At 41.2% G+C, this 10,720-nt stretch overlaps 1 protein-coding gene across 1 annotated transcript; it reads left to right on the top strand.

The window, feature by feature from the left end:
* Positions 1–747: 747 nt before the first annotated feature.
* Positions 748–9,416, top strand: rnf214 (ring finger protein 214). The gene is made up of 7 exons (XM_044333340.1): positions 748–909; positions 2,375–2,604; positions 3,560–3,693; positions 5,520–5,748; positions 5,881–6,090; positions 6,758–7,601; positions 8,739–9,416. The coding sequence occupies exons 1-6, from the start codon at positions 798–800 to the stop codon at positions 7,586–7,588; spliced, it is 1,746 nt and encodes a 581-aa protein (XP_044189275.1). The 5' UTR covers positions 748–797; the 3' UTR covers positions 7,589–7,601; positions 8,739–9,416.
* Positions 9,417–10,720: the final 1,304 nt, after the last annotated feature.

Here is a 10,720-nt window from a genome sequence, read left to right on the forward strand (position 1 = left end):
TATTCTTTGTACAGATTCATGTTCTGCATTAATGTCATTACAGTCATTTACATCTCACAGTAGGCAGGATATAGTTAATGAGATATATGAAACTCTGGACATATTTCAAAATATGAATATTTTGATAACATTTATGTGGGTACCAGCACACAGAGGGATTAAAAGGTAAGAAATGGTGGATGCATTAGCAAAACAGGCACTGAAGCATGAGGAGATCATAGAAATTTCACTCAGTAAATCTGAAGCAAAAGGAATAATCAAAAGAAACATCATTAAAGAGTGGCAGCAAACAAATACAGGACGACACCTTTATGCAGTACAGCGAGAGGTTGGCACAGTGAAGTCAGCTAAAAGGAGCACCAAAGAGGAGAACATCTTAACAAGGCTGAGAGTAGGACACACCAGACTAAATAAAACACTGCATTTAATAAACAAACATCCCTCAGGATTATGTGACCTATGTCAAATAGAGGAATCGGTGGAACATGTCATTTTGCACTGCAATAAGTATTCTCGAGAGTGAGAATTATTAAAAAGAGAAATCAGGAAGATTGAAGGGGAAGAACTGAGTTTGAAAAGTATATTTACAGTTGTGTTAGGGAGTTTATTCCACTACTTGAAAGAAACTGGATTGATCAACAGAATTTAGTAGGGTTGATAAATCTGGTTCACACTCCAACACAGTAGGTGGCGGTATTGCGCCTTTAGGTTGCACCCGTTATAACACGGAAAAAGAATCCACAAAGTGTGTATAGAATGTGTTCAAGGAAGTCAGTGAGTCACATTTCCGTTGCAGCATGGAGGCTAACGAAGAAGCAGCTAACTCGTCTCTAGAAGACGATCAACATTCATCACTGGAGGAGGAGGAACAGCAGCTGGAGCTGGAGTTAGCTGACATGAGATTAGAAGGTACCATTAGGACAGAGCAGTGGTGGAAAGTACCTAAATATATTTTCTCAAGTACTGTCCTCAGGTACTTCTACTTTACTTGAGTATTTCCATGTGATCCTACTTCCACTCCACTACATTTCAGAAGGAAATATTGTACTTTCTACTCCACTACATTTATTTTACAGCTTTAGTAACTCATTAGATTAAGATTTGACACAAGGGATAATATAACAAGCTTTTAAAATACACACAATATATACAATTTCATACAATATAAGATGTCTATGAGTTGTTAACAGCTCCACCAAATAGTGATTTTTCCCTCTAAACTTCTCACATGCTTTCATTTCAATAAATGTTCAAATGACCCAATATTTCAGCAAAAATCAAAGATTAGAGAAAAAGTCCAAAAACTGAAAACAGATTTGTGTATCAGAACTTTGTTTTTTCTTCTTTCCTCTCCCATTAATCATCTCACCACCCCTCAGATTTATCTGCTGACCCTTTGGAGGGAGACGACCCCTAAGTTGGGAACCACTGGCCTAAACCATAGAGTGTATAAAAATATGGACGTATATACCGTGACGTCACCCGTTGGTTTCTGACGAGCGGTTTTGAAGCTCAAAGTGAGCCGCTCATGGATGTATGAAGAGAACTGGATACAGAGTCGGAGGCGGGACCCTGTTCATTCCTATGAAAGTTGCTCAGTGGTGCATGAAGCCAAAAAAGTTCGACTTCCGCATATAAAATTACCCGGATCTTCCAGAATCATTGGGCCTATAGAACAAGCACACTAGTGGCTGTCGCCGGCCGAGCCAGCTACTTCCGGTTTAGCACGCTGACTAACATGAATGGGGATAAAATAATTCAATCGTGCAGCTCTTACAGGCTTATGAAACGTGATCGGACCAAATGAATCAAATTCTGATAGTGAGACAAATCATTTCGTGGGGGTTATGATGCTCAAAAAAATTTAACCGCTGATTTACAGACGTCTCTTTCACAATGTAAGTCTATGGAAAAAAGTCTTTATGGGCAATACTTTAACTACATCAAGCTCATAATACTTATGTACTTTTACAGTAGTAGGATTTTACATGCAGGACTTTTACTTGTAGTAAAGTATTTTTACATTGCTGTATTGATACTTTTACTTCAGTAAAGGATCTGAATACTTCTTCCATCAGTGCCAAAGACTCACTAGCGTTTAGTTTTGGTGTGTTGTTAATCATTTCATAAATCTGTTATTCAAACACTGTAACAGTGGTGGAAGAAGTATTCAGATCCTTTACTGAAGTAAAAGTACCAACACAGAGCCTAACAAACCTAAAATTAATGAAATAATGTTTCTGTGTTGGTTCACGGGACGTCTCCTCATTGTTTACATTTTTTCTTGTAGTTTGATGAGTCATCACCGTTTTGTTTGTTCATAGCTTCCTCTTCATAACTCTTTGTTTATTGGTTTTGTTTCCTCGTTTCCCAGACCTGCCGCAGAAGGTGCAGGCGGTGCAGACGGACTGCTGGACCGAAGAGTCGGGCGTCAACACGCAGCAGGACTGGGAGAGTCAGGTGGAGGCACTGTTCGAGTACAGCTCCAGCCTGGTGGAGCAGTACGACGGCCTGATGAGGCAGCAGGACCAGGAGGCGGTCGCACACGAGAAACACAAACAACAGCTGCAGAAGAAGAAGGAGGACGCCACCCGCCAGTACCAGGTGGGACTCAAACACACACTCACATATATGCATATACAAAAAAATGAATTTCAATTCTGCTGTTTAAAGGCACTTTGTTCTGCTGTAGAGAAACATTTACTGAGTTGGTTCTTGTTTTTAGGTCATGAAAGTTTTCCTCGAGAACTCGTTTAATCCGACCGAATCCGACAGTAGACGGTGATCATTAAAAGTCACAAATAAGAGAACAAGAAGATCAAGAGGACCGCAATCTTCGTAAACGCCTGAGCACAGCAGGATTTCAAATGGCAATTCATTATAATGAAGTGGACAAGATCTGTGGGTTGTATCGTGGGGTCGAAGTAAATCTTCTGTCTGTATGAGAATAAAGAAATGAAAGTGAAATAACTGACTGTAAAAACAGAAGCTGGTGTGTTTGCTCTGGAGTAAGGAGGAGGCTGTGTTGTTATTAACGTTGTGTCTCCATGGAAACGACGTCGCTGTCCAACACGCTAAGCAGCGGCTGAGGTGAAACAGAAATTAGTCATTAAGTCAAAAAAATACAACCAAGCGCTGCCTTTCTTGAAGATGAACTACAAGATAACTGTAGCGTGTGCGCTCTGTAAACCGTCCGGGTGCTGCACTGCGCTCACAGTTGAGTTCCACCCTTTTTGTTCTGTCAGCATCACAATATTAATTAACATTTAGAAAAAAGATTTTTGACATTTGTGAATCGATTCAGTCGTAGAAGATGAGAATCGTGATTCTTTTCTTCTTAAACTGTGAAGTCATTGTCCCATTAGAGCTAACTGACTGTTAGCTTGGAGAGCTTTATTTGCCCCTTCAAGAACTTTTTATTGTACAAAACTGCAATGGCGAACAAAATGTCAGGAGGAAGTAACCAGAACATTGGAATGAAAATGATTCTGATAGTATTTGGGCGCTCTAGTCTATAACAGAAACCTGTTGTTGCATCAGACTGTGAATCTGTTTTCAGGGTCTTCTGGACAAATTGCATTCACTGCGAGTTAAACTGCAACTCAACAACTCCAAAGCCACCAGGAAGAACTTCTTATCCAAGAAACAGGAGATGACGGCAGAGAAGAACAGAGCAGAAGAGGAGAGGAACAGGTAAATATTCATGTCTGGTCAAAAACACCAAAGATGTGTTTTATTTAGAAACTCCGTCTTTACATTATAGTTTTATTCATGTTGTATATTATGTGTTGGTTGTTTTATGTAAAGTGTCAGTGTTATGTATTTATATCTGCCAATGAAGCTTTATCAGATGTTTTAAAAACTCAAATATTGATATAAGTGTCTGTCATCTGACAAAGAAAAGCAGAAAACCCTCATATTTAATATATACCGTATTTTCTCTAATAGTGGCCAGGGCCTTTGTTTACCTCAACTGCAGAGGGAACCAGGTCTTTAATGGAAGCAGGCTTATATTAGAGAGAGGCCTTTATTCCTAATTCCCTTGTTTGACAAGTATATTTGCTCATATTTTAGTACGAAGCCTCCCTGCTTTCTGATCTGCTTCCGTTTGCTCTGTTCAATTTTTGTTACTGCATTATGCTATTAATAAAATTAAAACCCTTCATTTCCCGACTTTTAGTGTGAAACATTACACAAACATTTCAATATAACTTGTGTGAAGTATGACTGGTCAAGTACGGGAGGGGAAATATGGCCAGTGTCAGTTAAAAACTAAACAAATATGAGGTAACGTTATGCTGGATATAAACATTAATAGCCAGTTAACAGCACAGTCAAATATCAATCAGCTGTCTCTCTAACATTAGCTCCAAGCTAACTTTCTTCCTCTAGCCGTGCTCTCCTCTTGTCAGCTAACAGCAGCTTCTGTGTTTTCCAGTATCTGATTCTTATCTTTTCGGGTCAGTGTCAAAATGTCTTGCAGCTTTCGCTCCTTCATTTTCCTCCGCATATTGCAAAACTCTCTTTGAATTTGACATCAAATTTCCGTCTGGTGGGTGCCAGGTTCGCTCTCTACAGTGTTGTGGCATCGGCGTTATGGAAAATCTAGTCACTGACTCACTTGCACAGGTCCTATATGCTACTTCAATTATAGCTACTTGTGGCACTTGTACATTACTACAAATCACAGTCACATTATAACAGGCACCAAGAGGAGCGGGGCGGACATTTCTTTTCATTTGATCACATTAAAAGTAAAGTTAGGTTTTGCTGTCGGTTTCCCAACTCATTCAAAAAAAAAAAAAGACGAGAGAAAAATAGGAAGAGGGGGCTAGAGAGTGAATGAAGAGATGGAGCTGGTAAGAAAGCAGTGAATCAGATCAAAAAGAAAAAATCTAATTGTTTCACAGAGGTTACTTCCTAGAGCACAAATAAACCCCCCCCCCCCCCCCCCACCCCGCACACCGCCAACCTTTATTTGTTCGTGTCGACCACACCCCCCGGCCACTATTAGAGAAAATACGGTATTTGGTGTTTTGCTTGAAAAAAATACTGAAATGATGAATGAGTTATTAAAACAGTTGCCTATTAATCAACTAATTAGGGCTGCAACTAATGTTTGTCATCATTGAATAAATTGATTTTCTCTCTTTAACTTGTGAAAATGTCACAGAGGACTAAAGATACCAGAACAAATTCATATTTAAGAAGCTGGAAGCAGAGAATTTTGGCATTTTGTCTTAAAAAAAAATGACACAAAACCTTTAATCAGTTATCAAAATAGTTGTTGATTAATTTTCTGTAGATCAACTAATTGTTGCAGCTATAAATCAAACAAACCAGGACCGGAGTGCTACTTCTATGTTTCCATGTCTTCTTTTCCAGTTTTTTTGAGACAAACATTAACATTAAACAGTCTTTCCAGGTTTTGATGTTCTGTACAGCAGAAAGTTTCGGGGTTTTGTTGAGTCATTTCATGGAAAATTAACTCTTAAATCATCATAATTTATTGCCACCAGGCTTGCGAAGGAGCTGGAGGAGAGCGACAGGAAGCTGACGGAGCTCATGGAGGAGCAGAACGAGGAGCAGCGGCGGTGGCAGAAGGAGCTGGAGGATCTGAGGAAGGAGATGGAGCGCGTCAGGAAGGAGGCGCAGGAGGCCGACCTGCTGGCTTTACAGGACGAGATCGCCGCCGTGGAGAAGCAGAGAGACGTCGCCATGGCTCGCATCGAGGCCTGGATGAGAGAGGTAACGGACGTCAGAATATTATGGATTAATAGTTGATGCTTGGAGCTGTTTTCAAGCCACAAATTTTCACAATCACGTGATTATAAAATGTGGATAATTATTCAGAAAGACCTCTGTGTTTACCCGTCCCAGGTGGGGCAGTACCTGAACACTCTCAGGGTGGAATTCCCGCAGCAGTATCCTCAGGAGAGGATGGACTGGAAGAAGGAGGAGGATAAAGTGCGGAGGAGCCAGGTCGAGCTGCAGAGCCGCTACAAGGAGGTTCTGCAGCAGCTGCAGCAGGGCCGAGAGCTCGAGTCCCTCCCCAGGATCAACGTGCCGTCCCTGCCGCAGGTCCCCATGGTAAGACCCATTTATTCAAGACCCATCGTGATTTAGCTTCACTGTCATACTTGATAGTAAAGTCAGTATTTTTGGATTTTGGACTGTTGGTTGGACAAAACGAGGCCTGGAAATGTTTCACATCGACTCTGGAAAATTATATGATTTGCGATTCTTGCTATTTCTGACAGTTAATGGAGAAAATAATTGGCAGATTAATCAATAATTAAAATAATTGTAAGTTGCAGCCACACAGGGCATCTTTAAGGAGAGCTAGAGCTGCAAAGATGAATCCATTAACAGAAAATTAATAGGCAACTACTTTGATAATTGAATAATTGTTTTAGTCTTTTTTTTTTTTTTTTTTTTTTTAAGGAAAAATGCAGAAAATCTGCAGGTTTCAACTTCTCAAATGTGATTTATTTGAAACTTGTATGTCGTACGTTATAATAAATTGAATGTCTTTAGATTGCTGGACATGTGAAGACGTCACTTTTGGCTTTAAGAAATTCTAACGGGCATTTTTTACTGTTTTCTGACAATTTATAGACAAAACGATTAATAAATAATGAGCAGATTAATTAAAATAATGTTTAGTTGCAGCTTTGATCAATAAATGAATTTTACCTGATGTTGTGCATCATGCTGGTGTTTTATCTGTAATGTCTCTGTGTCCCCCCCCCTCCAGACTAAACTGAGATTCAATCAGCTGATGCAGTCTTTGGTTTATCCTCAATTCCCCCCCCATCCTCCAAACCCAGTGAACCGGCCCCTCCATCCCCAGAGACACCCACACTACTACCAGCACCCGCACCAGCCCCCACACTCACACCATCCCCAGTACCGCCACCGCTACCACCACCCACCACCCCCCCACCAGTTCGAGCCCCCCATCCCTCCCCAGCACCAACCTCCGCACCAGTTCCAGCCCCTACACCCTCCCCAGGCTCAGTACCACATCAGAGCTCCGGTGAGGGTGACCCCCCCTCCCAGCCACTCCCCGTCCCCTCCCGTCCAGCCAGTCCACCCTGTAGTTCCCTCCCCGCCTCCCCCCGCCGCTGCTGCCACCTCAGCCCCCACCGGAAAACTGGACAAAGTCCTGGAGAGGCTTGGGGCTTATTACCCACAGTGCAACAGGGCTCAGCTGACGTCGCTGCTGCAGCAGGTGAAGAGCTCCCGCGGCACGCTGGCCGGCATGTCCATGGAGGACGTCATCGAGCAAGTCGGCTTCAAGCTGGCCCTGAACGAGAGGTCGGCCCCGGGGCCCATCAGCCGGCCCGCTCCTCCAGGCCCCATCCAGAGGCCGTCGCCCTCGCCGCAGAGAGGGGCGGCGGCGGCGGCGTCAGTGGGTGGAAGTCAAGCCGTCGGAGCTCATAAACCCTGCCTGGTGTGTCAGAACCGCGTGGATCCGGAGAGCCGGCACCCGCTGAGCTGCTCCCACACCATCCACAAAGACTGCATCCGAGTCTGGCTGCAGTCCAGCAAGAACAACTCCTGTCCGTTCTGCCCGGCCAAGTGACGCAGCAAAGCAGGCGCGGAAACATCTGCATTTTTCTTTAATAATTGTGACTTTATCTTGAAGAAGTGTGACTTTTTTTTCCTGAGAAAACATATTCTCAAAAACAGTAGTGTTTTTTTTCTCAAATGTACAAATTACAAATGTAATGTAAAATGTAATGTATAACTTTTTTTTCTCAAAGTCTTCTTAAAATGTCAAAACACTATTCTCCAAGTACAATGACTATGGCTCTTTAAAAAAGTACTTTTAGTTAAAAAAAAATAAAAAATGTATTTTTAAAAAAAAAGATTTTCTCAAAAATCTTTTTTTCTTAAAAGAATGACATCTTTACTCTTAAAAAAAAAAAACCATTACAACTTTTTTCAAAAAAGCAACTTAAACTTAAAAAAAGCAACTCAAAATCTTACCTTTTCCCCAAAATATTACAACTTTTTTCTCCAAGTACTAAAACTTTTCTCAAACAATTATAAATGTATTCTCAAAATCTCTTCTTCTTCTTTATTCTGAAAATATTATGGATTTACTTTTTTCTCATAATATTACGACTAAATTCTCTAAATCAGATGATTGTTCTCTTACAGTGGCCTTAATACTCTGTTGTAGATTATATCTGTGCATCTCTTGGGGTTTGTTGGTCCACCTGGTCCAGAAAAAAAACTGCTAAATCAGATTCTATGTGTAGAAATGAGTTTACGCACGGTTTACTCACAAAACTGCTCACACACTGTTGATAAATGAGGCTCCAGGTTTTCTCCTCTGTTGAGCTAAATGAAGGCTCTGGCTGCCCACTATTAAACTTCCAGTTTACACTTCACTATAAAGACACTCAGACGGAGATATCAGCCCATAAACACTCCAAGAAACAACCGATTGCCTTTTAAAGGTTCCCCTCCAACACAAACACACACACTCTCTCCCTGCGGACATCCCAGTCAGCCTTAATGGGAACACTGGGCGGTCGATGGGTGAAGTTAAAGGAGCCGTCGCTTCCCAATAAATATCACAACACACACTGCAGAGTGCTGAAAATGTGTTTATCTGTAGTGTGTGTGTGTGTGTGAAGTAATGACAGTGTGTATTTGTGGACTGTTTCCTCTTTACTGTCTGAACGTCCATCTTTCCTCTAACAAACTCTCTCTCTCTCTACCAGTTTAAAGGTTATAGTCTCTCGGCCAGCTCTGACTGATTTTACAGGCAGCAGTGCCAATAAAAGCTGCTCGTCTCACAGTAAAGCTGCTGTAATGAATGAAGAAGACTGCAGAAAATAAAGACAAAACGCTGCAGAGGGTGGAGAGGTTGCTGGAGGAGTCAGAGAGGCTCTGCAGGAAGATTCAGTCCTGAGGAAACAGACAACAATGGCTGCAAGGAAATCTTAAAAAGAATAGAAAAATAGAGTATTTGGTTTAGGGGCGTTATGTTGCGTAAACCTCTTGTTTTTGTTATTGTAAAATGTAAGTTGTTAACAGTCTGCAATCGATCGGTGAACTTAGGTCCAGGTCTTAAATTTAGCATCATCATTAAGGTTCAGTCAGGTCATGTCTTGGGTACAGCGTCAGGTTTGGATTCAGTTTTAGGCCCGTGCAGAACGCCAGTAAAAACTAGAAAAGGTCACATTCCTGAAGAAATTGTCGGTGAGCTCCTAACCGGATGTCAGCCAGCCGCCCCAAAGTATGCACCATTGCTGGCAAGTCACAGTCTCAAGCACAAAGACTGGCCACAAGGTGGTGCAATCAGTCACTTGTGTTAATATGCAGGAGAGATGGACGGAGGCAACTGTCTGCCAAGTATCATGTCTGTATTATTAATAAAAATGTATGTGCACATATCATCTAAATTTGGTTGAAATTGCATTATGCTTTTATAAGGTGTGTTTCATTCACCTGTTTTTATTTGCATTTTCAATTTGTGCATAAAAAAAACTTGAGAAGAAAAATGAAAACATACTGAAATATAAATAAAAGCAAATGTAAACAGAATAAATGATGACATGCATGAGTCATGTGACTTAAACATCACTGAAGAGCTGAAAACATCAGATCTGTGTGGAGACGGACGGATGAGGAGACTGTAACGTTCATCAAATAAATACATGAAACTAACAGAAATGTCATATTTCCATCATGTTTTCCATCATTTGATCTTTGACTGCCACTCTTTTAATGACATCATCTCCTTGTGTCCTCTTCTTCTGCAAGGGTTTAATGGCGCCGACTGTTTATCTCCCAATATTCACACAACAGCAGTGGATGGAAAAATGCATACATTTTCATTTTCTCTTGCAGATTTTCTTGAAATTCAGTTAAAAATTGCCCTTAATTTATATTAATAAACCTGGCTAGTGCAACATTTTGAGATTTTTTTTTTTTTTTCAATTTTCTGTGCAAATTAATAATGCAAATAAAAACAGGTTTGTAGAGAGGCACCCTAAAACTGCTGTGATATGAAGCTGAACTCTGCGGCAGAACTAATATTGTCTGCATCTGTCAAGCATTTGTGGCTCCGTATTTTTCTGTTTTTCTTCTTACTTTTTCTGTTCTTACTTTCAGTTTATTTGAAAGGATTTGTAGATGTTAAATTCGTCTTTAAAGGTACACTATGCAGGATTTTCCTGAAAAACAAAACAACACTCATACAAAAGTAATCCCTCTGACTCATCACTTATGACCCACTAGAAGTGTGTGGTGGTGTACATATCTACAGAGACTGTGTCCTCTGCCTGTATTTCCTTATTTTTTTTATTATTTTGCTGCGTTCGGGACCTTTCTGGGTGTTAACCTTTGGGCTCACACACAGAGCAGAGAAGCCACAGCGGACAGGACGAAGCTCTGCATTCACACAAAATCCGGCAATGCAGCACCTTTCTGCAGGGTTCTGAGGGGGTGTGAGCGTGTTTATTTGTGCTTTAGAACATAAGCGCTGTGAAACAATCAGAAAACGTTTTATTTCTGTGATTCACGGCTTTGTTCTCGCTACCGCCGCTCCCTCTCTTCATTCACTCTCTAGCTTGCTCGACTACCGCTACGCTCTCTCACTCGAGCCAGGGAGGAGGGGCCAAATTTGAACGCTGTGTTTACAAACATCAACAAACAAATCCTGCACAGTGTACCTTTAAGCGCAAATAAATTCCCGTTC

The sequence above is a fragment of the Thunnus albacares genome, chromosome 2, assembly GCF_914725855.1.
Source record: "Thunnus albacares chromosome 2, fThuAlb1.1, whole genome shotgun sequence".
Classification (NCBI taxonomy): domain Eukaryota; kingdom Metazoa; phylum Chordata; class Actinopteri; order Scombriformes; family Scombridae; genus Thunnus; species Thunnus albacares.